Below are 26,392 nucleotides of genomic sequence, written 5' to 3'. Positions count from 1 at the left end.
GGACATAAAAAGGTCAGTTTTGCCTGTGCTTGTTTTTACTAAGTGACAACTACAGATCATTCCAGTCCCCTGGGCTTTTTTTTTTTTTGTTAGTGCCATATGTTCTGTGCATAGAGGTGTGTTGCGAAAGGAATTGAAAAGAAACAATTCAGAAGGAAACTATGCTTGGCACTGACTTTTTCATAAAAATGAATCAGAACAGATTCCTATAAGAAACTTCATCCAAAAAATCAATCAATCAATCAATTCAGACTAATTCAGGTTAAACATGTGGTTGTCCATATCGTGTAATGTCTTTTGCTGATAGATAATCTCAGGTTTAGAGTTTTAATATTTGCTCTTTTCTCAGCTGCATGCAATATATTGAGAGCCTTCAAAAGAAATACCGTAGCAACCAATCCATTTTAATGGTGAATTCGCCAAATCCAGGATTTTCTTGGGTCCTTTTTCTTGAGACCCATGTCCCATCCCCTACCCTGTTTTTGTTGTAATAACTCATTGTGCATGGAATGAGTGCCTTTGGGGCTGACTTTGTGGTTTGTGCTGGAGGTTCACACACGACTTGAGGCAGAGTGCTAAATTCATAGTCTACCGGGGTGGGGAGAGACTCAGCTAGTGATGCCACAGAGTGCTGCTGTGGCTCAAGGTCCCCGGAGGAGGGAATCACAAGTGAGACTGAGTGATGAGTAATGATGGCAGAAGAAGAAGGGGAAGGCATTTGTGGCATTAATAAGATCACGAGCAAAGGCTCCATGTGGGTGTGAGAAGCAGAGCAGGGTGGTATTGTGTGTATGTGTGAATGGAGGGGAAGTCCTATTTGCATTTTGGATGGAGCCCTCTGACATTGAGACGGAGGATGAATTTTGGAAGAGAGTTGAGAAATTGTTGAACACAACATTTGGGACTTTCTGATAAACTTATAATAATATTAGTTGACGTTGTTGAGAAAGGATTTGAATTCTAACCTTGTTAGTAGCACTCCTGAGGAGAATTTGGGAAGTGAAAAATTTGATACATTTACAAGGAAAAACTAAGCAGATTTGGTGATGGATTTCATGGAGGGGTGAAAAAGAAAGGAGATTCGATGGATTCCTTGGCTTTGATGATTTAGTAGAAGGTGGTCCTTGGGGTGAGAGTGTAAAAGAGGAAGGTCTCAGGGTCAAGTAGGGGAAACTGGTGATGAGGAGAAATTCAAGCTATTGAATTTTCCATACTGAGAGACCTGGATTCTAAGATAGATTTGAATTATTAAAAGACTTCACATTTCAGTAACACAAAACGTTTATAGCTTTGCACAGATTTGTGATACTCTATGAATAATCATATGACTTTCTCCAAAAAGTGTTTCTTTCCCCATGGTGTCTTTGATGGTGAATAAGTGTCCAAAAATCATCATTTTCCCCTTTTTTCAATGCACTGAGGTTGGGTAAGATTTAGAACAATACTGCCTCTAAAACAGGAGTCAGTTGTTTGTGGATTCTACCTAAACTGAATACTTACCAGCATGTCAGGACAGGGACCAGAAAGACACGCCTTCTTCACCTGCATTTCATCATTTCCAGGACGGAAAGACAGGCAGCATTTTCATGGTTTCCCATTTCCATGGTTTTCTTGTTTATTATTATTTTTTTAATTTTGCTTAGACAACTCAGTGTTACCTTTTTTCAGTAACCATGTTCCTTTTCATGATCTCTTTATTTGGTATGCTTTCAATAGTACCATGCCCAGGTAGGTATTAGATAGCATGAAATCATGCCTTCCTGGATACATCCACATTTCTCTGCTCATTGCCCCATATGTGTGTGTGGTGATATTCTAGAATTATGGATTTATTCTCAAATTAGGATTTTCATGCATAAAATTGAAGAACCATTTGATCTAGAAGAGGTGATGACCCAGGTATAATTTTGTTTTAACCATGACAGCTCCACCTTGTGGTTGATAGTTTACAATCCTGCATCAGTTCTACCTGGAGACCAAGCCTGTCCTGTATCTCAGTACTTCATGCACTTTTTGTAATGTTCATTCCTATAAATCTAGCACCATTCAGTGTGTAAAGTCACAACCTAGATCTCTGAACTCCAAAGCCGTAGATAGAGATTATGTCATTAACAAAACAGTGCCCCGTAGAACTTGGCAGGGAAAATGGTTGAACCCATAGACAAGCCAACTCCTTCAGCAGGTTGACCCTGCTACTGATTTTCTCTCATTGACCCAATTCAAGCAAAATAAAGAACAGTATTTAAGTACTGTTGATGTAGTGCTGCCTATGATAAAACACCAACAAGCAATCTTTGCTGTCTCTGTGGTTTATTGGCGGGGAGAGAGGAGAGGGAATTGGTCAGTTCAATGAGACAAGTTTTTGCTGTGATTACAGACCCTTCCCCACAATGATTTAATACCTTTACTCAATGTCAAGGTCAGGCCAAGGTTAGTCACAGCAATCTGCAGCCTGTTTATCAAGTGTGCTATCACAAGCCTGCAGCAAAGCTGTAGGACCAGCTGTAATGTAAGCTGCCTCAACCAGCCAGGCCTTACACCCCTTGCAGGGTTTCGTAGGACATCAGGGTGCCCTGCCTCCACCTTTTCAGAATCCTCTGTCTTCTCCAGGAGTGTGAGTTTCAAAAAATAATCCCCAAGCTTTATTTAGATCTCGTTATATGATAAATACACAGATTTGTATACATAGAAACACAAGCATGTCACTTACCCTCTGAAATTTGGGTTCCATTTTGGGGCCATAAAACCTACAGTGGAATAGGAGGGAGAAGACATTAAATTGCTATGCATTCCCTGCCAAGTGATGATTTTCTCAAAGATAATTGGAGTTGGCTATATTGACACTTCATGAAGATAACAGTATGTGACTTACAAAATCAGGTCTATTTGCAAAACGAGAATGGTTTCTAATAAATTTGCTTAGACATTTAGTCCATAATTCTACAGTGTTTCACTGGCCATTTGAATACCTACTAGCTGAAAGCAAGTGAAAATTTGCTTCTATAAATATTGTGAAAGCTTGCTTATCTCTTCCCCCTTCCCCCGATATGGGCTTTGGGCTAATTTTTTTTTTTTTAAATAAATCATTAATTTTTGGATAAATATATTTGAAGTATACCTTCTTGAAGACATCAGTCTGTCAATTGATTGTGCAGATTGATTATGAAAGAATAAATGTCCATTTATGTGAACGTCAAGTTTTACCCATTGCACTTGAGTAAATAAATCAGAACCTTGAAATTCAGATGGATCAGAAATGCAAAGCATTGCTTCTCAAGGCCTAAATCCCATTTTGAAGCCAAACCTCATTTTTGGTCGGTGTCCACTGGCAGTTTGTTTTTGTGCTGGCACATGTGTCTGTGTTCCGCCTTGGCGCTTAGGAACGGTTCCTTTCGCTCTCGCAGCTCATCGCCACAGCAACCAGCTCTTTCATGCTTCACTCACACACACAGGACATGCAAAGGGAACAGTGCTGTCCTTTGAAACAGCATTGTTAGAGACACCAGAGACAAACAAGAGGAACTCCACTTCCCCAGGAAGCATGCATCTGGCCACAGATCATTTCGCTGTCCACCTTCCAGGGGAACGCACCCACGCCAGGTCATCCACCGCCTGGAGAGCAGGGGTGAGAGGCGTGGAGAGAATGACCGAACGAAAATGAAACCTGTGCTTTCCTTTTGTGCTCTCTGCCTCTCCCTCTCCCCCCAGTATTTTTCTTAGTGGCAAGCAGAATGACAGCGAACACAGATTTCAGTCCTCTAGCCTGCAATGAATTTCCTCTGCGAATCTCCTGTCCTGGCAGTAAACAAAATACAGTTGCTGGTTTCAAACATTTCTGGGAAGAAAATGAATCAGATTAAGAGTATCAGATTTTCACTTCTGGATTCCCTTGTGTCCGGGCCATTGAGTGGTAGGAGCCAGTCAAAAGTTGTGTCAGGTTAGCCGTTGGACAGGGAGGTGACACAGAGACCCACCCATGTTTCCTTCTCCCACGGTTGCGATGTATGCCCCCCTGCAAGCTGCACTGGTGGCTAATAGCACGCTTTTTTCACTCTCCTGCTCGGCTCATCATTTCATCCTCCCAACCCTCCTACCGCCGTTGGTATGTGACATGACCTGCCAACCTACCAGCCTCCGATCCTTCAGTTCCGACAGGTCTCACACCCTGAGCCATGCGTCCTACCTCAGAGACAGCGCCATGATGGAGGACGCGCTTGTGATTCCCAGTCACCAGGTATGTTGCCTTTTGCCTTTGAGGCTCTGCTTTCGGGAGAGTTTTGGGGTTTTTTTTTTTTTTTTTTTTTTTTTTGTTTTTTTAGCATTACCTGATACTGGAAATGTCCAGAAGTGCTTTACTCTTAGTCAAGCAAACAAACAAACCAAAAAAAAAAAAAAAAGAAGAAGAAGAAGAAAGCCATCTAATTCAGCTGTCAGGCAAGGATATGAGGATTTTTCTAAAACATGAAAAATGTTCCCTCATTTTTTGTTGAGCAGAGTGTTTCTGAAATAATTCACTGCTTATTTCTTAGCTATCCTGAGTAGTTTTGTGGAGGCTATACAGAAAAAGTCGGTTCCTTTATATCTCTATTAAAGAGAAAAAGCAAGCTAAGGTATGTTTCAGGTGTAAGATGAACAGTAGAGGGTAAATTACATCTGCCAATGATAAAATACTAGCTTATTGGAAATATTAAAAATTGTTATCTTTTAGAAAAGTTGTGGCATCTATTCTGGAATATTTTAACTTTAGGTCGATTTTATCAGTTTGGGCTGATTGTATATAGGGATATAGATGGATGCCTCTCCTCAAATGTGATCTTATATCAATAATGTCATTTAAATGTGAGTACATTATTAGAGATACATTTTAAATGCCTCTGTCCACTAATTTTATTTTATTTTATTTATTATTTTTTAAAGATTTATTTATTTATGCATACAAAGGCTGGGGTACAGGCCAGAGATACGGGGCGGGGAGTGAGAGGATTCACCAGAGACAGACTGGGGAACAGAACAGGCAGACTGACTGAAATACACTGCTGAGGGGAGCAGCGGGCAAGGCAGGAGAGGTCTGCTGTGCCATGTGGGTAGCTCCCTGGCCGGCTGGGGGCCGAACTTGTGCTGCAGAGGCTTCACATTGCTTCATAGTGCAGTGCTTAACCCCTTGTGCCACCAGGGAAGCCCCGTCCACTAATTTTAAATGCAAACTTTTTCTAGGTAAACTACCTTTTTGTGATAGCACTTTTTGGATATCATCACATTAGACTTTATTTTTTTTTAATGATTCAAATAATTTATTAGGATTCACTTAGGAAACTTCAAACGTTAGCCCGAGACTCAGTTTCCCAGTAACATAAAGCCAGTGTGCTGACTGCCCCACTTTATTTTATTTCTTTTAATTGTGTTATTTTTTTCATTTCATTACATTTTATTTTAGTTGAAAGGGAGTATTTTTTTTTTTTTAATCTAGTGTTCTTTGTATTTAGGTGTCAACTCTAGCCAAGGAGGCAGAAAGGAATTCTTATCGCCTGAGCTGGGGCACTGAGAATTTAGACAACGTGGCTCTTTCTTCCAGCCCAATTCACTCAGGGTGAGTAAATCAATATTATGCATCCAGATCAAGAGGTAAAAGGAGATGAGAGTGAAAATAACAGCTTTGTCCAGTAGCTGTAGCTGATGACTAGCTAACAGAGGAAATGACCTTTGTTTAAACTTGTAAATAACATGGCTTTATCCAACATGGCCTCTATCCACACAAGCAAGCCAACCCAAAGGCTCGAATTCAGCACAGAACATAGGCCATTGTTTTAAGAAAACTAGTGGAATTGCGTCAAACATCTTGCTACTAACCAGAATACACAGGTGTCATCTATTGTTCCCCTTTGTCTTCAAGCCATCTTAAAAAGGGGGGCATTTGCTTTCTAGAATGTTCTATTTACAAAACTTAAGTGGTGGGTTTAGTAAATGTCTTTCCTCACGTATTAACGTGCTTAAAATATTGTTTACAGAAGTTGGAATCATGCAAATAGGTAGAGAAGGCTGTTTGAAGTAGGGGCATTCTGAGAAGGGAAATTTGAACTCACTAGGTCAGGGTCTCAGTTACCTTCTAAAAGTCACCCTTAGAATATATATATATATATATATATATATATATATATATATATATATATATATATATGGCACTAGTTAAAGAATACTGCCTGTTTATATTGATTGATGAAAAATCAGGAGTGTGACTTAATAATTTTAAAGAGTGTGACTCTATAGTTTTAGGTGTAATAGTTTTAAAAATATTTTTAAAAATTTAAAATAGCTTTGAAGGTGTGATCTCAATGATATAGAATATACAGTTCCTTAAGAGTTTTAACTTGTAATGTTGTACAAGTGGTTTTGCTCTGACATTTTAGTAGTTTCAAATCATAAAGTAATTTCATAATTATATATAAGCTATATATAGTATATATAAATATTTTCAATTTAATCACTTTTTAAAAGCCCATCCATATTTTATCTAACTAAATGGAATACTTTGATTTGAATTATTATCCCAAATTCCTTATACATGATTCCCAGAATTATTTTAATAGATTCTCTCATATTTTTATTTTTCTAAAATATTCTTCTTTCAGGATAGTTAAAAAAAATTGGATCTCAGTTTAATTTCTGAAAGCTTGTAGAATGAAATGTTAAATAGATATTGTAAATATCATAGTATTCTTTTCCTTGTTAGATAAGTAAAACCCATACACCAGGTACAAGAATTATTCAGGGAAATAAGATCCAGTTGAACCCTCATGCAAATTTATTTACATATTTTAAGTGTATAATGAGATCATTAAACCTGACCACTCTGAATTATTCAAAAAGTGTACCACCACATCCTGCTACTAAACTTCTAAACAGTGATGAGTAAAAAGGAAAAGAGACCTCACTTTAAAGTGTTGATAGAAGACAGGTCAGAATCCAGAAAGCATAATAAAGTATTTAAAGTCCCTATCTGACTGAGAAAACTATTTTAGGTAAAACATGGCTAACTATTAGTAGCTGAGTTTGCCAAAAATAACAAAGAGCTCTGGTAATACTTCAGCTTTCAAACTCATTTACTTTAAAAAATGTATGCCTCAAAGAAGGCTTTTAATTACTGAAAGGAATTATAATACTCAGCTAAAATACATCGATAGACATGCCAATTGTATATAACTAGATATACATGTGACAAATTATAGTTGATTACTTATGATGAACCAAAAGCTTCCAACGATTAAATATTAATCACTTATTAAGATAGGTATCTTTAAAATCTTGGTCTCCAATAACTCAGTTTTCTGTCGTCTTCAAACATGATTGCTAGTTCTAAATAATTTTCTACTCTGATTGCACATTAGAATTATTTGGGAGCTTTAATATATATTTCATCCCAGACCTCAACCCAGACCAGTAACATAGGGATCTCTGTTGTTAGGTCCTAGGCCTGGGTATTTTTGCAGGTTGTTCAAATATATATTTTATATTCACTGTTAGAAAGGAATAACCTTGCATAAAATATAGCTTTGCATATTAGGGAGACCAAGATAATTGACATCCTTCTAGTTCTCGCAAATGTTTTGAGTTTTTTCCATTCACTTAGGTATTCATTCTTCTGAGATTGTCCATTGCTACAAAACACCAAACCTGTGTCAGTAAGGAAAAGAGATTAAGTTTAGCCCCTCCCTTTAGGAAACTCACCTCTATGTTCTTAATTGAAGTTGGAAGACGATTGGTGGTAGAGAGATAACACAATGGTTAAGCATGTGTTTTGGAGTCACACTTATCAGAATTCAGATCTTCACCCTCACACCAATATGTTGACAGTACACGTGTTTCATAAAACATTTGTTTCAGTTTACTTATCTGTGAGGTAATGGTTACATTATGGATCCTACAGGGGAACTGTAAAGACCAAGTGCTTCTCAAATAATTAGTATTTTGCTAGAATGAATAGTACTCAGTAGAATATAGCCATCAATATTTAGACAATCCTCTACACAGCTTCCAATTCTTTCACAATTAATTACAAATAAGCTAAGCAAAATATATTCCAAATTCTCTAAATGATAGTACCAATGTGGTTGCAGTTCATAATGGTAATGTTTAACTTGTTATTTTTATAACAAGGTGATGTATCATCTAAGTGTCTCCACTATAGTGTGGTATAGTATTTGAACACACAAACTTTGATGACTCTAGTATAGGTGATACTGTTGGTGATGCAGCGATTCTGAATGTCACAGCATTCAGCATTTAAAAGTCACCATGATACTAATGTACATGAATAACATTTATCATGTCATATCATGGGATAATGATTACACACCAGGTTGCTATGTAGTAGTTTTATATATTTTTCAAGAAACTGAGGTTTTCCTTAACCAATTGGGTGAATTGGTAAGTTACTTCAAAATCTCCTTAAAAGAAAAAAAAATTTTTTGATAGAGAAGATAATCAAGTTAGCTTTCACAGGCACATGCCACTCATTTTGTGTATAATGTTCTGTTAGCTTTGAGAAAGGAATTTTAGACTAACAGAAGACGCAGCTAATACCAATAAGCAGTATTAGTGCTTGTATTTGATCTCTGTGTTTCCAATGACTAATTTCCATAACTACAGGAGAAAAGGTATTGGTGATTCAAATGATCGGTTGTGCCCCGTACATGTAGCCAATACCTGGCAAAAGAAAAGGCTGACAGTAATCATTTTGTTGTTGTCTTTTAAGGGCTTTCATCACGGATTCACTATGAATCTACCCACTAGTCATTTCTAGAATCTCAGTCATCCTCATCAGCATAAGCGTGGGCAAGAATTTGAATTTCACAATTCTTCCATTTCATAAGTGCGTAATAGACTAGCAGATGTAAGGTACAGTTCCTCTCACTAGCTAGTCTTGTGACTCATTTTAAATATTGTTATTCCAAAGGTCTTTATATGTTTTTGGTAACACCCAAGTGCCAACAGTTAAACATCAAGTTATGATGTACTACAAGACATTATCATAACTAGAAGCACATAGGAAGGTGATCTTCTAGAGAACTTCATTTTAATAAAAACATGGTAAAGGCAATTTTGGTGTGAATCTAAAACTGCTCTAAAAATAAAGCCTATCCTCCCCAACAAAATATCTTGAGGATAGTAGCTCAAATAGTTGAAATGCAAATAATTCAAGACTGTATCTTATTTGGCAACATTCATGTTTATCTAAATGTCAATGGCAGTAAATCTGGTTGTTCATTTATTTTAAATACCCTAGTTTTAATTTTTTTGAGGTCCATGAAGGTAAATTCTTTTGGATGAACATAATTGGGTTTTGTTATAAGGAGCAAAACACGTTGGACTTCTAGTCCATTAATGATATGTCCATTTTTTATAGCATTGCGTATGGAGCACACAGATGAACCCGATGATAAGCAGACTCCGAGAGAAGAGAAGTAAAGGGCAGTGCTACAAAGTGAAATTAGACAATCTGACTAATGAGAAGGGTAGCAATCCCCCAGGCAGGAGATGAAAGTCCTTAAAAAAGAGCACTAAGACTTGTTTTGCGTAGTTTTTTATTCCATACTGGTAGGTAATGAATGTTACCTACTCCACTTTGTAGTTTATGCTACTATTTGTCATTGAAGCTATTCTTCAAATTGTGCCTTCTCTCTTTGCATTTCTTCTGTAGTAGCCCACACGGTCAGTGTTGATACTTTGCAAGTATTAAAAATATGAATGGAAAGCTTCTGAGTTCAGACTAGGTCCATCAAATCGAAGACACAGTAACTTTCATTATAACACCACTTAGGTTTTGTAGCTTTTGGACACTTAGACTTGCTTTAGTGTCCCCACAAATGTTCAGGTAAGGTTACAAAATTCCCTACCAGCGATTTGATAACATCTCCACTTCCCTAAAGTGGGAACCAGCCCTCAATCCTCCAAACTGTGCTCTTCTCTCAGCCTTTGCATAGAGCTTTATCTCATTTGTATTTCCATCTTTTTTTTCAATGAGTGCTGTATTGGTATAGAAATAAGATATTTCACTTGACGCCACTTCTGATTTCCTTCTTTGTATTTCACTTGATCCAGTCCTCTGTGCTAAAGTATCTATTCTGTTGCAGCCGCACCTCTCCATGTCTTGACCGTGACAACAGCAGGTGAACGACTGTGTAATTCCTTCTCTGAACATGTGCCTACCCCTGTCCCTCCTCCATTCCCCCTGCATATTCCCTGCCTCAGGATGCTTTAGTGTGAAGATACCTAGCCAAACAGCTAGACAGATGCCCTACCGGTCATGGCCATCGCTGAATTCCCCTTTATGATGAAGGGAAAGTGGGTGTTTTTCATTTTGTAGGAAATTAGGTGGGTGGGGCTGTGCCAAAATTAATGTTGATTTACTGTGAAAATCTCCTTCTATCGTGGGTCTCCAAATCTCAGCTTCTTTTGTGAGGAAAATAGGACTAGCTGGCAAATGCTATTCCCAACCATTTTAAGCGTCATTTAGGAGGGTTTTTTTAGCCTCCTTCTAGGTGAAACAAAGACCAAAACTTCATTACTAATGCATTTCCTCACTGGTATTACCAACCTTTTGCTATTTTGGAAAGTGTGCTGTAGAGTAATTCTACTCAGTGCTCTAAAAATATCCATCATTCTGTGTTGTTTAGATAGAGTTGTTTTTCAAAGAGTCCTTCAGACAACTGGTCATGAATTGTTACGTCCTCTGTCATGACCCCCACACTGATCAGTCTGCAAATAAGACCAGTATAATTTCCACTTTTGAAAACTTTCATATCCATCCTTTTTCTGAATACCCACTAAATATCATGCTTCTATACATGAACATTGCAACTGATAAATATTCCTTTGGAAAAATTGGAGCACCCCCTTTTCAAAATCATTTTCCTTCAGTTATTCCATTGAAGGAGCTGGGAGATTAGGGAGAGGATGACAGGCGAGAAGGAACTCATGGTGCGCTGCTTCTCACAGGACCTAAGTCAGACTTCATTGAGGCCCTCTTTGCTAAGTATGTGTCAATCACTGAAGCACCCTGACCTGTGTTTCCATAATCTTTCACGCAATAACTAACTCTGAATGCCGCGAGCTCCTGTCCACCCTCGCCCTACGGTCCTGGATGAATTAGAAGTGAACCTCAGGGTTAGTAACTTCTGGGGTGCAGGATGTAGCCCCCAGCAGCCCAGAGCCGTTGTCTCTGCTATCTCCTCTGAAGCAAAGCATGCTCCTGTCTAGCTAATCAAATGGCGTCTTTTAGGCAAGTCATCCGCATAACAAGGATGGGTTGCTTCTGCTTTTATTCTTTTTAAATTGTGATAACGTTGTATCTCACAATTTAGAAAACCTCAATAAGAAATTTGCATGATTGCTAAATTTCACTGGGAGAGTAAAATATGCAATTAAAGCCCAACATGTCATGTGATATTTTTTGTCTGTGAAGTCGTAAGGCCGTGTTTAGTGCAGTGTGTGTATACATTGTCTGCAGAACTGCTCATTGACCGTTGTAACCATTCAGCAAGAATAATATTTACTTCTTGGCATAGAAGTAGTTTTCCAATTAGGATTTCTTCCAGAGCAGCTGAGAGAAACATTGAAAGAGATTTCCTAACCTGGCTAACAGTAAACAGTAGACAGGCTTTGACACTGAAAGGCACCTTAGACTTTATTTCTTTGAAATCTCTCACTTTATGGATGAGAAAACTGAAACCTGAAGACAGAAAGTGCCTTGCCAGACAGAGACAGATCTAGATACAGACCAGACATAGGTCTGGGAAAGAACAGGGTAGTTGCTGCGTCTTCCTGCTCTTTGATAATGATATTTTTATCTTATTTGAATAGTAAAATTGGTAAACTAATGAAAATCCCATCATCATATTAAACTGCCTTAGCAAAGTTCTGGGTTCATTGTCAACACTTAGTAATTTTCAGCCCCCATCCCTTTTTTTTATTATTAAAAAAATATTGTGGTTACATTGGTTTAAAACACTGTATATGATTCAGGGGTAAAGGGTCACACCTCTTCAGGTATATGTCTCCACATCCATCACCAAGGCCCTCACAGCCCTCCAGCACAGTCTATTCGGCCCCTCCTTACTTAAAGACCCCCCCTCTTATAGCCTCAGTTCCATAGTCAGATTTCTAAGGTTTGTTATTGGTTTGGTTTTTTCCTGATCCTTTATGTTGTTTCTCTATATTTCACCTATAAATATCTTCTTGTAAGTTATATTGTTCTATAAGTTTGAAGACATTCAAAATATATAATCTCATAAGGGTATAAGGAAAGGGAAATGTGGGAACAATAAAAATGAACCTTTTCATTGATTAAATTCCTTATGCTTTCCCCACACGTGGTAATCCTCACTATTCCTTTACGTGGTGATGGGATCTCCCCTCCTTGACAGATGAGGCTCAGTTTGAAGGCCTCCCCAAAGGGCGTTTCCATTCTTGTACCACCCCCTCTATCCATATTTAATGATATTTCTAACTCAGTTTCTTTTATCTCCAAATGTTTAAAGCATAATCTTGTCCCTTTTAAAATTTTTTGAACATTTTTATTGAGGTACCAAAACTGTAAAATTAGTTTACAATACTGCTTATGATTCAGAGATTTAATTTTTAATCTCCTGAAACTATGAGAAAACCATGTTTATTTAATCAGCTCTGGTGTGTGAACTGATTCAGCTCATAATCCAAAACATTCAACCTTTCACTTTCACACCTCCTTCTGTGCCCTCTGTCCTCTGTCCTCTGTCCTCCTTAGGGTATAAAAAATTCTCTCTCACCACTGATTTGTTGTTTCAAAATTGTTATATCCATCACAGAAAACTATCCAGTAATTCTACTATCTGTCCAAAAAATGACACTTTGGATAGTCTTGTATTTTTAATGAAAATACACAAACATTTACCCAATTTTATGTTCTAAAGTAATTGGGATTAACTAGCATGTTGACTTTCATTTAAAAGACTTTTTATCAGCCCCTAGGTAATAAGCCTCCATCATTGTTTCTCCCATTCCATCTCATTTGAAGAAAAGACTTCTTATAGTACACAATTCTATAAATTCAGCTTTTTTATTTATTCTGTTACACTGAGTCCTATTTACTTTGAGTATTTTCTTTCTAGATTTATAAGCATTTGTATCTGTTTTGACTATTAACACTATCTCTTTCATGCCTTCCAATTCTTTAGTTTCTATCTCGACATCTTTCTGTTCTCTCTCCTTTCTTGCTAAGGGAAATTCCTTCACTAGAGCTTGTTACTTTTTGTGAGTCTGTCCCACTTCTTTTAACTACTTGATAAAGACTTAGAGGCTTGTTTTCTTTGGAAATTTAATTTTAATTTTCTCTGGATTATGCATATTGGCACCTTAATTTTTCCAGTGTGCTTTGTATTTTAATGCAGGACTGAAGTATTATTGTGCAAATCTATAAAGGCCCAAAGACACTGATAATTAAATTTGTCCCTTGTAGTTTCAGTCTTTACATTCTTTTATTCTGACTTCCCAGTCTTCTTTTCTTATATAATTTTCACTCACTCCAAAATTGCTTATTTTGATAAATTTAAACTCTTCGTTTTTGCTTACACCCATTTCCTAGGGAAATAATCGTATTGGGTGTCTTATTTTGGAGCAGGAAAGTGACTGTAGAAGAATATTTAACATTAAGCCGAATCCTTCCCAATTACTTTGCTATTTTATGAGCTGAAACATCCGAGTGTATCGATTTGGGCCACCAGTTGTCCAGAGACCAAAGACTTAAATTGCTTCCTATTGTGGCCTTTTCCCCTCATTATTAGACACAAATATATGCAGCTTCTTACACTTGCCTTTCTCACGCTTCCATTCATTCACTTACTCAGCAATTATTTATCAGCTGCCTACCATGTCCTCTGTGCACATTATGTTGGACCCTGGGGGTCTCAGGAAGAAGCACGTGGCTCAAGGCCAATTGTTAATGGTACCTACAGGCTCCTGTATGTGGGTGTAATTCATGTCTCAGTGGCCAGGGAATTAAGCAGCCCCATGACAGCAAAACCATCATGGACATCTGAGTTTAGACTCTGAGCTTCTTAGCAACAGCCACTGGGTTTTTCCTGGGGTGTTATATCTCCAGTATCCTGGCATCCCACATCCCAGCAGGGCCTCTGACTCTTAGTAGGAGAGTAATAAACTCTGCAGGAAAAGGAACATGGACATGGGAATTATGAAGTAAATGAGAGCAACAAGAATACCAAAAGAATAGTCACTGACACAATATCAGAGAAAGCCATCAAACATGTAGTTACTTAAACATGATCATAGCTTGGAATGTAGCTACTTCAGTTCACTCTTTAGCAAATGCTCCAGGAGGAGGTACCTGGTTTCCCAGAGGGAGATGTTATACATCACCCCTCACTGGACCAAATGTAGTGGAAATAAAATAGCATGTAACAAGATTATGGAAACTTCTGAAATGCCTTCATCGGGGACCAGCGGTATTGAGGACTGAAAATACCAGGAAGATAGATTATGGTAATTCTGTACAAGTTTGAGTCCCTGTCCTGTCCTGTCACCAAAGGTGATCACAATCAAAAGATAAAAAGTTAAAATCAGAGAACGTAGTAATCACCAGTAAGTCAGAAATGTTACAATGAGTTTGGAAGCAATACTAGTTGACATTTAAATAGATTTTTTTCCTGGTTTTTATAAAAATCAATATAAATAACACATCACATGTAATAATAAATGGAAAGGAATATAAGCCTTTATATTTATGTAGAAGTGGCACCAGTTCCTTCATTCTTTCATTCTTTCATGTAGCCCATTTTGAAGAGAAAGGTTTAAAGAATTCATACTTAAAGACTAGTAAGAAGAAAAGCAACCATTGTTTTTTATTGTGTTTTTGATAAAGAGCAGAAACATCCACACTGCTGTACTAACTGTTGGTTATGCTCCCCAGTTGGGGCCCTAGACTGAGCACTTAGAGAGCTGGGTGTGAGTAGTAGGTCAACGCTGGCTCCTGCATGTGGAGAGGACCATGAGCCTCTCTTGGTGATCTTCTCCTGCATGACTTGCTTCAGACAGGCCTCCTGGGCTCCTCTGCATCCATTTTTATTACCAGCAACAAGATTTCTGTGTAACTGCAAGCTTAATGACGTTCTGTGTCCTGCTATGACGAAGATGCTAAGCTACTTTCTTTTTCACTTGTCTAAAAATAACATAAATGTGTTGTGTTTCTCTCCCATAACTTACCTCGATGGAATTCCTTTCTAATGTTTCAATGTTGTTGTGGAGGCAATATCTAGGTGTGGTGAATCTGGTCTAGTTCTGTGCTGGTTAAGGTACAAGTAGACCCATCATCCACCTACCTGTTTCTGTTTTTGTGCACAGATCTTGCAAATGTAATGAAAATCGGGAAGAGGGTGATATGATTTGTGTAAGGGTGCACACGCTGTTTGTGTCCTTGAGTATGTGTGAATGACAGTCGGATTGCTTGTTGTAATTTTTGCTCCTTGACAAGGTGACAGCCTCAGAGATTTTAATGAATGTTACAGCTAATAGAATGATTAAGGGAACAAACAAATTCAAATTAAGCTGCATCAGAATCTGTGGAGACCATCCCACAGGGAACAGCTTCCAAGTGAAGACACATCTTTTGTCTTGGCACACCGAAAGGAAGTTTTCTGGGATTGTAAAGTTCCCCTTTTTTCATGAATAACTAGCTTGGCAAGAAAAAAGCAAGAACAATAGAGATGCTTTTACATTTCTAAATTGTTAGCTATGGAGACTCTCCTCCGAATCCGAATCCGCCTGCACTCATTCTTGAGTGTGTATGCTCACCTACACTAAAGCTTCATTTCTAACTAAAAAAAAAAAAAAAAAAAAATCAGGAATTATGACTTTCTGCATTCAGTTTACTTTAATGTGGAGGGAATCACAGTGGACAGGCACTCTTTATGAACACGAACCCAGGATTCAAAACACAGAGTGTAGGGGACTTCTCTGTAATCTTGTTTCCTGTCCACCCACCTTTGTTTCTATTGCAGTGGTAGAGCAGAGAGATTTTTACAAAAGTGAAAAATTGCATTTCCCACCAGTAAATTGGTTCTATCCAAAGAATTTCATTATTTTGTTTTCCTTTAGAATACAGTCAGTTGAAAGTCTATATCCTGGCTAAGATGATTTTGCAGCAGGATGCCTACCCATGGTTTTTCCTTGGGAGAAAGCCTATGGATCTTTTTCTTCTTCTTTTCTTTTCTTTTTTAATCATAGAATTATATTAAAATGAGCAGCACAAGTTGTAATTTTGAAAAATTTTCCTTTTTCCTCTCTGCTCTATCCTCATACTATTTTAATATGTGGATTTTTTTAGGACACGCATAGAAGGAAGCAGAAGTCATTGCATCTATAACACAAGCAGATTCATCAATTTTCTTTAGATAGTTTTATTTCACTTTCTAAGTCAGTTGAACACAGCTTCAGTTTTTACTCAGTGTCACCCTTGTCAGTAAAAATTAGCAGAATTGAAAAAAAAAATATTAGAATTGTTCTATAGTTGGATTCAAAATAACACAACAATTAAAGCAATAACACAAATGGTATAACAACATTGGTATAAAGTAAAATAACTTTGGGAGACTAATTTTTTGCCACCACATGTACAAATGAAAGATACCTGGAGAATAAAGCATGATGGGGAGAAATTAACTGGGTGAAGCTTGTCTGTCTCTGATATTGCTAAACATGGCTAATCTTCTATTTTGATTTGTAGTTTCCTGGTTAGTTTTATGGTGGATGCCCGAGGGGGCGCGATGCGAGGATGCAGGCACAACGGGCTCCGTATCATTATCCCCCCTCGGAAATGTACAGCCCCGACTCGAGTCACCTGCCGGCTGGTCAAACGCCATAGGCTGGCGACTATGCCTCCGATGGTGGAAGGAGAGGGCCTGGCCAGTCGCCTGATCGAAGTCGGACCTTCTGGGGCTCAGTTCCTTGGGTAAGGGTTTCTGATAAACCTCCCAGTTAGTCACTGATGCGCGTGTGTCCTCTGCATTACTAGGACGGAATGGAAAAAGGTACGTCAACACAGATTTGGGAAGAAGATTTGCCCCTGAGATTTTTCTAGAAATCGGAGGTCAAACCTCAATGCCTGACTCGACTCACATGCCTCTTACTCGAAGGCATTAATGAGAAACAGTCGGGGTCGTTATTATTGTTTCCTTTGGCTGTGATAAGAGCTGCTAGACTTTCAGTGCGAATAATCATGTTTAAGCCGATGGTAGGTATTTTTTATTTCTCATCTGATTACTGAAGTGGTCAAGTCATACATAAAGAAATACTACTACTTGGTTCCCGACACCATTTTAAATTCTCATGTGGTTGTGAAACAGAGTCATTATCTCCACTTTGGAAAGCAGTATTGCCTTTCTAGACGATCCAAAAATTTAGTCTATGTGTTTTTTTCTGTTGTCAAAATTGCTACTTTGAGTCTTCAAATGGCACAAGCAGTCTGGTGTCGGTCTAGTCAGAGTTTTCATTGAAATAACAAAATCAAGACTCACCTCCCTGGTGCTCATTGTAGCAATTTTGAGCAGAAATGAGCCTTTCTTCTTTCTTCTGTTTGTTTGTACGGCTGCTATTACATTAAGTGGTAAATATATCGAGAAACGAATAGCTACCGCTGAAAACTGACAAAAGGATGAAGTTTTGGAGGGGGGACAAGTTTCAAAATATTTTGAAACAAATCAATTGTATTTAAGTCTTGTCGTAGCAAGTCTTTGCACTCAAAAACTTGGAGAAACGCCTTTCACTCGTGAACTGTTTGGCTTGCCCGTGTTCTCTCTGGGAGAGAATGCCTCGCTTTAGAACTCAAGAAACATTCTAAAGCCCTGTAATTTGGAGCAATCTGCTGGTCGTTTGCTCCAAATTATGTTCACCCCTGAAAAGGGGGCCTTGTCTGTATTTCTCGATGATAGAAATGCCCTCCCGTGTCCTCCTATCAAACAAGAAATTCAAAAGGAGCCCATGAAGTTCTGGGTTGCATCAGAAAATGCTATTCTGGTTGAGTGACGCCCCTCCAATGCCTTCCATGCCCCGTACCCACCTGACGCCGTTCACAGCCGTAGCTTGCCTCCCCCAAGCTCAGGTAGCCTCAGGCGTTCCACTAGTATTCCGATCTGCCGGGGAATATGCATGAAAACACCCGGCCCCTCCAGAGTCAGCGTTTTCATAATATTCCCCACGGCTTTGTGTCTCCAGTGGGACATTTTTTTTTTTCCTTTTTCGGCTCATGCCCTGGCGGTGAACCTCAGTAGGGAACAGATCTGTCGCCTCCGGGCCTTCCTTCCACGCGCCTCCATTGTACACTCTGGGTCTGGCGTCCTTGCTCTTTGTGACCAATGGAGGGGCAGAACCCAACGCAGTGTGAAAGCAGACGTGACACTGTTGAGCAGCTGGTGACGCTGGGGTTCTGTGGAAACCATTCCTGAAGCTTACTTATGTTCTTTCTTTCACTGCTGCTTTGGATGTACTCAGTAAACTTCACCTGCCAACGGCTCCTCCCCCACTTAATGAGGGAGAAAGTTTGGTCAGCCGCATCCTTCAGCTGGGGCCTCCTGGAACCAAATTCCTTGGGTAGGAGTGACTTAAAACAAATTGATGGCTGCTGGCCCCCATTCTCCTTCTGCAATATGATTTCTCTTTTTGTCATTGTCCCCGTGACATGTCCCTCTGTATGATTTAAACTCTGTATGACCTATCTCTAGTGGACCATTTCTGACCCCTGTGGTTATGTGACTTTTATTTTCGAGTGATGTTTTATATCTTTCCCCTTCAAGTGCTGTGACCTTCATTTTCGTTGACGCATGAGATCTGCCTAGTTGTACTCCGTGCTAGTGATGATGTTGTTACGATAGATTTGGAGTCTGTATCAAAGCAACCTGGACTCAAAAATCAAAAGCCTCTGTTCATTTTGAGAAGGAATGCGACCCAAAAATAGTAGGGCAGTGCATGTTCCAGATCCTGAGTTTAATAGGCATTGGGCACAGTGGGGCTGCCAGCCAAGGGGCTCCATCGGAGGGGCACACTGTGCTCACATGCCTATTGTTTCCTTGAATGAAGAAAATCCAAGCCAGAACACGAGTGCATGACTCTCGTTGACAAGTAGTTGACTTTTCTGACATCTCCTCATTGACAACACATCAAATTCCGCCACCTATGAACCATTTCCCTTCTAACTCACATCATCATCTTGCACCTTGTAGAATCAGCACAGATCATAGACATGCATGCCCATTTCTTTTGGTTAAATGTGTCAGACTTAACACTGATCAAAGGAGAAGTTCCAGAATGCCACATGCACTCACAGGGCAAGGTCATTTGGCTTATAGTAGCAGCATGTCCCGAGGACTGGTCCCCCTGGTGAGGTGGAGGGCTACCCAGCGACCACCTGCTAGCCCCCGGGCTCTAGAGAACACCCCACTATGTCCCCATCCCCAGGAAGAGACGCATTCCAGGTCACTTTGCAACAGACAGAGTCACGGTGCTTGTCTTGCTGGTGGTGAGCTCCCACGCACACTAAATGCCCTGCGTTACCATGTCAGGCCTGTGATTGTGGAGATCCCACACTTTGCCGCCCTTCGAGGAAAGGAGAGGGAGCTGGTGGTCCTGCGCAGTGAGAATGGGGACAGCTGGAAAGAGCACTACTGTGAATACACCGAGGAGGAGCTGAACGAAATCCTCAACGGCATGGACGAAGGTACCTCCTGTTCGGGCGGCTTAAAGAGCTCTAAACTTGAAGCGTGGAAGTGATGCCTTTGTGTTAGGAAGTAGGGGTGTGTGTGTGTGTGGTGTGTGTGTGTGTGTGTGTGTGTGTTCCTGGGTTATTACCGCAGCAAGGATTCTGCTGTTTCAGCCGTGAGGAGTTGCAGTGCATTGTGTATTTGCCTCTTCTGACTTCTGTTCCATTTAGGAAAATAAGATCCTTTAAATAGCAAATCTCAATCTCATTTAAATAAGGAGACACATTTCCATTTTTACTGTAAACTTTTCAAACCTAAAACAGGAGATAGAATGGACAGTATCATAGCATAACAAAATGAACCGAATGAAAACTGAATGAAAAAAAACTGAATGAAAACTTAAAACTTAATTTTCAAGTTAAATCACTTTCTAATTGGTGTCTTCAATACCTAATTTTGAAGTTTAGCTCTTTTCAAAATCATGGGTGCATTATCTAGTATCCCATGATTTTGAAAAGAGCTAAACTTCAAAATTAGGTATTGAAGACACCAATTAGAAAGTGATTTAACTTGAAAATTAAGTTTTAAGTTTTCAAGTGTTAAGCTTTTTCTGTCGGAAAATTTACATATCCCCTATCTCCTGCGTTGTAGGCTAATATAATTTTTAAACATTCAATTATTAATTAGGTAGAAAAATTATATTTGCTCTCGCTTCTACACAGAATGGAAACAGAGTTATCCAGGGTTGAGTTTCATGTATAAACACACACATAAAGTTAAGGAACTTAATTCTTCATTAGTGTTTTAACCTCTGTCAATTCCAAATCTGGCTTGGGCCATTTGGGCACAGGTTAAACTGTCTGACTAGAGGGAAGTGGCTCATTTTAGATCCTCCTTACATTACAGAGACAAGAGCTGAGTCTTAATTCCCGCGTTACCACATGAGGTAACTACCCCACTAGGCCAAGTCCTTTGTCTCAATGCCAGGAGCTTGCCAAATTCTGTACAGAGTTGGTGAACATTCACGGTATTGTATCCCTGCTAATCTAGTTTCTCAGTCTTCAGAGAATCTGGCAAGGCTTACCCTGTTCAAGAAGTAGGGGAGAGGAAATGAATCTATCTAGATGTAGGATCTGCTAGATATCAGTATTTTCTAAGCAGGATAGAAAGATCAGAATTGGCTTTGGCGCAGTATTTAGCCGCATCTACCTGGTGGGCCATATACATGTTCAGGTTCAAGACAGTCCCACTGAGCTGCTTACGTGTCCTTGATGCTGCCATGTACATTGGCACAGTGACCTCGGAGATCTTAGATGGGGACCTGCTCCTACAACCTTCCACATATATAAAAAGCTGGTTTTCAGATCAGATTGGTGTGAGTCCATGTTGTGTTTGCAGACGCCTTCTTCATAAACGTGTGCTCACGCTGGCCAGGGGAGCCATCTTCCATCACATATGAGCAGGCCCTTGGGCTCAGGCTTCTGCTATCTCCTACTCATAGTCAAGGATGTATAGTTATTGCTCCCGTTTTCATGGTGAATTGGAAATGATTCCTCAAAATGAACAACTTTCCATAATCCCCTAAAGACATTTGGTGAGCCCGTTAATCTACACTTTCTACATTTTAACCCAGTCTGGCTATCGGGCCCTACCTTTCTATGTGCTGTAGTTTACAAGGCACCTGTTCAAACCCTGCCTCCTGCTGCTAGATGATATGTTTGGTGAGAGCCTGGTCTCAGGGCAGTGTGGAAGCCCTGCTTTCCTAATTACTGATTGTCTTTCCTCTGCATGTGACTGACTCATAGCCATCCCACTGGCTGGCCACGCACACACAGACCTTCCCCTCCCAAGACAGATTTTATTTCAGCATGGACAGGGCCAGGTTACTATTTAAAACCTCAGTAACTGCTTTTTGCGGTAACTGATATTTGCAAAGAAAAGGAGGCTGTAAGCGATTTCCTCTCCATCCCAGGAACCAAGGATAGAACAGGTGATGTCCAGAGCTGTCCCCTCACACACTCCCATTCAGAGGGGCCCTGCCATACTCCACCTGGAGCTCCATGCTTTCTCCATGCCCAGAGAGGATCTGTCTTCCACCAAGAAAGACCATTTGCAAACTGAATGCTGGCAGGTGTAGAAAGATTACAATTTTTTTTTTTTCTGAGGTTGTCAGAATAGTCTCGCTATTTAAGTCTTTCTGATTTTTTTTTTAAAGATTTATTTATTTATTTATACAAGAACCGGGGTACAGGCCAGATGTGTGGGAGGGTGAGAGGACTCACCCGAGACAGAGCGGGGAACAGAACAGGCAGACTGACAAAATACACTGCTGGGGGGCGCAGGGGGCGAGACAGGAGAGGTCTGCCACACCATGTGGGACCCTTGCTGGCCGGCCGGGATCGAACCTGCACTGCAGAGGCTGTGGACAGCTTCACAGCGTGGCGCTCAACCGCCTGTGCCACCAGGAGGGGTCCAATGTTCCTGCTTTTTTTAAAGAAGTGTGTCTTGCTGTTATGTGTGTTCACTGTTACCTTGCCTGTGAGTTTGCTAGAATGCTCTCAGAAGGAGCTCCTTCCTGTGTGAAGATGGCTTGTTTCTTGTCTCAGTCCTGGATAGCCCCGAGGACCTGGAGAAGAAGCGAATTTGCCGCATCATCACCCGGGACTTCCCCCAGTACTTTGCGGTGGTGTCTCGCATCAAACAGGACAGCAACCTGATCGGTCCCGAGGGCGGGGTGCTGAGCAGCACGGTGGTGCCCCAGGTGCAGGCTGTCTTCCCGGAGGGGGCACTCACCAAGCGGATCCGAGTGGGCCTGCAGGTATGCCCACCATTGGGGTTATCCCAGTCCAATTTTATTCCAGTGATTGACAGGTATGAAAGGGGAAATAAATGATTCAAGAATCAGATGATTCTTGGGTGAGCAAAAGCTGCCATCAAAAACTGCTAGTACAACTTAAGGCACCACATTGATTTATGAAAATATAAGCAAAGTGCTGACGTAGGACATTGGGTGTGAAATCCCACACTATACTGTTTATTTTAATGTTTTCTCTTCTTTGAAAAGGCTCAGCCTATGCACAGTGAGCTGGTGAAGAAGATTCTAGGCAACAAAGCTACCTTCAGCCCTATAGTTACTTTGGAACCCAGAAGAAGGAAATTCCACAAGCCAATCACCATGACCATCCCTGTCCCCAAAGCTTCCAGTGACGTCATGTTGAATGGTTTTGGGGGAGAGGCGCCCACCTTACGATTACTATGCAGCATCACTGGTGAGTCACGCGACCATGTTAGTGGGGTGTTCAGAAAGAAACTAAGCACTGTAAGGATGGAATGTTACCTTTCCTATAAGACACCTGCAGGGTTCCATGCATTCATTCAGGCAAACGGCTACTAGGAAGTGACCCGGGACAGGAAGGGAGCAGCATGGGCTAAATTAAACCCATCTCCCAGACGATAGATATTTCCTACACATTTTCATATTCATCTTTATAGTAGCACTGTGAGTAAATTTGAACACCATTTTACTGAAAAGGGAGATCAGTATTTAAAGAAGTTCTATGAATTGCACAGGATGGTACCACAGGTATTTGGCAGAGTTGGGATTCAACCCAATCCCATAAACCCCAAAGCTGAGATTTTTTTTAAGCTTTCACTGAAGACATCTTATAGCTGATGGGAAATAAAGTGCATCGAGAATAATTGCTCAATTTTTTGCTCTAGCCCATATTTGCTGTCTATGAATTGGTTGTGTCTATTGAGCTGACTTTGGAAAAACAAAGTAAAGGTATTTCAGCATTAACTGAAATTTTGGTCTTTTCCATTGGAAATTGTAACAGCTTTCAAATAATTACCTAACTCCAGAAAGATATTGCTAGGGCATTGGTTTTCTCTGCCCAATAATGTCATCACAAATGGGGAGAGGTAAAAAATCCATGCAAACAACCCGTGTTACAGCTATTGATTTGACTGATTATTTCTTTCATTTAACAATAACTATTGTTAAATAATATTGGCACTCGGTAAATATTTCTACTCTTGTCAGTAGAAATAATCATCCCTGGTTGTTTGGGTATCATTAGAATATATATATATATATATTTTTTTTTTTCATTTTACCTTCATATTGGAAGAAATGTTCACTCGTATTTTGTTCTCTTTCTGATCTTCCCTTATTATTAACATTTTTTTTCTAAACTTATGATAGTAAATTATTGAGGCCTTACCTTGTAAATTTAATATGACAAAGTAAAGATACTTGATCTAAATGAATGTGGGGGAGTCTCAGGTTTCGGTAATGATCGCTTTTTTCTGGTTATCACTAGCATTTCTGGGTTTCTCTGACATACTTTTTTGTTCCACATATGATTCATCTAGTGCTCCATATGGCAGGGAAGAGAAACAAGTAAGATGGAAAGATGTCTATGGCCATCCTGCCCTTGGCGATGATCAGTCAAAACACTTTGTGAACCTAGGCACTGTCTAATGTAGTTATTCCATCCTTTTGTCATCAGATGGGCTGTGGACAACAACTTCTTAAGTTTATCTATGAATTTTTAAAAATTCACTGTGTTACATAATTCTGCTAAGAATTTATATTACAAAGGCCCCACTAGACTGAATTCCCTTTCTTTGGAAACTCATCTCTTCTTTTTTTAAAAAATTAATTTATTTATTTATACAAGAACTGGGGCATAGGCCAGATGTGCGGGAGGGTGACAAGATTCACCAGAGACAGAGTGGGGAACAGACTGACGAAATACACTGCTGAGGGGAGCAGTGGGCGAGACAGGAGAGATCTGCCCCACCATGTGAGACCCTCGCCAGCCAGCTGGGATTGAACTGGCGCTGCAGAGGCTGCGGACAGCTTCACAGCGTGGCGCTCAACTGCCTGCACCACCAGGGGAGGCCCAACTCATCTCTTCTTTAAGAAACTCCCACTCAAGATTTTTCTTCATCTCAAACAAATACCCCTCCTGCAATGCTTTGAGATTATCTGATCTTTATCTCTGCCCACTTATTTTCTCAAATAACTGAAAGTCAGCATCAGGCTCCTCCATGGTGTTTTTCCCATGTCGAGGTCATCCCATAGCGTTCAATCATTCATTCATTCATTGACCTGGAATATTAATGTTTTCCAAGTATATTTTCCCCAGTGTTCAATGGTGAGCAGAGATGAAATTTTGTTTCTTGAAAATAAATGATGAAATATAAAGTTAAACAGCAAAACCATATTTGATTCCCCCCCACTCATTTTTGCAAGTTATTCAGTATGTAGCTGGACAAAGAATCTTTTAAAATAGTCAACTGTATACATACATTTCAAAATTATTTTCAGAGCCTAACAATTACAATAAGAGCTTCAGAGAGCCAGGCAGAGACTAGGACACCTTGTAATTCAAAAAAGTTATTTAAGTAGCCCTTGGGTGGCCCATTCATGGGGAGGTGATGTCTGCTGTTTCCAGCATGTCATTTTTTTTAAAGATTTATTTATTTATTTTATGCAAGATCCGGGGTACAGACCAGATGCACAGGAGGGTGAGAGGACTCACCAGAGACAGAGCGGGGAACAGAACAGGCAGACTGAGTGAAATACACTGCTGCAGGGAGCAGCAGGTGAGATAGGAGAGGTCTGCCACGCCATGTGGGTATCTCTCTGGCCAGCCGGCCGGGAATGAACCGGCACTGCAGAGGCTGTGGACAGCTTCACAGTGCAACGCTCAACCGCCTACGCCACCAGGGAGGCCCTCCAGCATGTCATCTTTTAGTCATTTCATTTCTAGTGTGTCATTTCTGAGGGAGTGGGTGGGATTACGGCCAGAACTATAAAGACTTTATTTTACAGTCCAGAACCTGGAGTTTTGCCTAATTTTTTCCACTGTCATATTATTTCAGGTGGAACCACCCCTGCTCAGTGGGAAGATATTACAGGAACTACGCCATTAACATTTGTCAATGAATGTGTTTCCTTTACCACCAATGTGTCTGCCAGGTACGGTGTCATAGCACACAAAAGCTCAAACTTGTTTGCCTTTCATCAAAAATACGTCCTTGGTTTTGGTCCTTCTATTCTTGAAAAGTGATTTTTTTTTTTTAGTAAGGTTTAAAATATAATGGGCATTTGCAAGCGATTGTATGTCGGTAAGGCCATAACAAAGTACAACCAGACAGATTAAAATCTAAGGAAAATAAATGATTATGGGCTTTGACTGTAGGACTCTGCTTTTAGCAGACACCACTGATTTTTCCAGCCCCAAAGATCTTAGGAATGATGCATTTCCTGCTGTCAACAAAATAGCCTGAACTATTTAAAAAAAAAAAGATTTATTTATTTTTGCATAGAAGAATTGGGGTGCAGGCCAGAGGACTGGGGAGGGGGGCAGTGAGAGGATTCACCGAGACAGAGTGGGGAAAAGAATAGGCAGATCTACTGAAATATACTGCTGAGGGAGGCAGCGGGCGAGACAACAGAGGTCTGCTGTGCCATATGTGGGTCAGCTCCCTGGCCGCGGATCGAACTCAGGCCATCATGGTGGTAGCACTAAGACTTAACCCCTAGGCCACCAGGGAGGCCCAAAAGCCTCAACTTTTCCCAGCAGAAGAATGATAATGAAAACATAACCCACTGTGACTTGCTTTAATACCTTAGTGGTTACAGT

At 40.0% G+C, this 26,392-nt stretch overlaps 1 protein-coding gene across 1 annotated transcript in view; it reads left to right on the top strand.

Annotated features, from left to right (window-relative positions):
* ANK2 (ankyrin 2) overlaps nucleotides 1–26,392 on the top strand; it is a 205,543-nt gene that overhangs the window by 133,433 nt on the left and 45,718 nt on the right. Inside the window, 9 exon segments of the mRNA XM_037509540.2 lie at nucleotides 4,132–4,234; nucleotides 5,484–5,587; nucleotides 10,128–10,163; nucleotides 16,769–16,993; nucleotides 18,532–18,630; nucleotides 19,599–19,753; nucleotides 22,343–22,554; nucleotides 22,801–23,005; nucleotides 25,629–25,725. Coding sequence (XP_037365437.1) covers nucleotides 4,132–4,234; nucleotides 5,484–5,587; nucleotides 10,128–10,163; nucleotides 16,769–16,993; nucleotides 18,532–18,630; nucleotides 19,599–19,753; nucleotides 22,343–22,554; nucleotides 22,801–23,005; nucleotides 25,629–25,725 — 1,236 coding nt within the window.

Source organism: Talpa occidentalis, unplaced genomic scaffold, assembly GCF_014898055.3.
Source record: "Talpa occidentalis isolate TD23 unplaced genomic scaffold, MPIMG_talOcc4v2.1 talOcc4.13, whole genome shotgun sequence".
Taxonomy (NCBI): Eukaryota; Metazoa; Chordata; class Mammalia; order Eulipotyphla; family Talpidae; genus Talpa; species Talpa occidentalis.
Note: the sequence above shows the minus strand (reverse complement) of the source record. Positions and strands in the feature narration are given on the sequence as shown.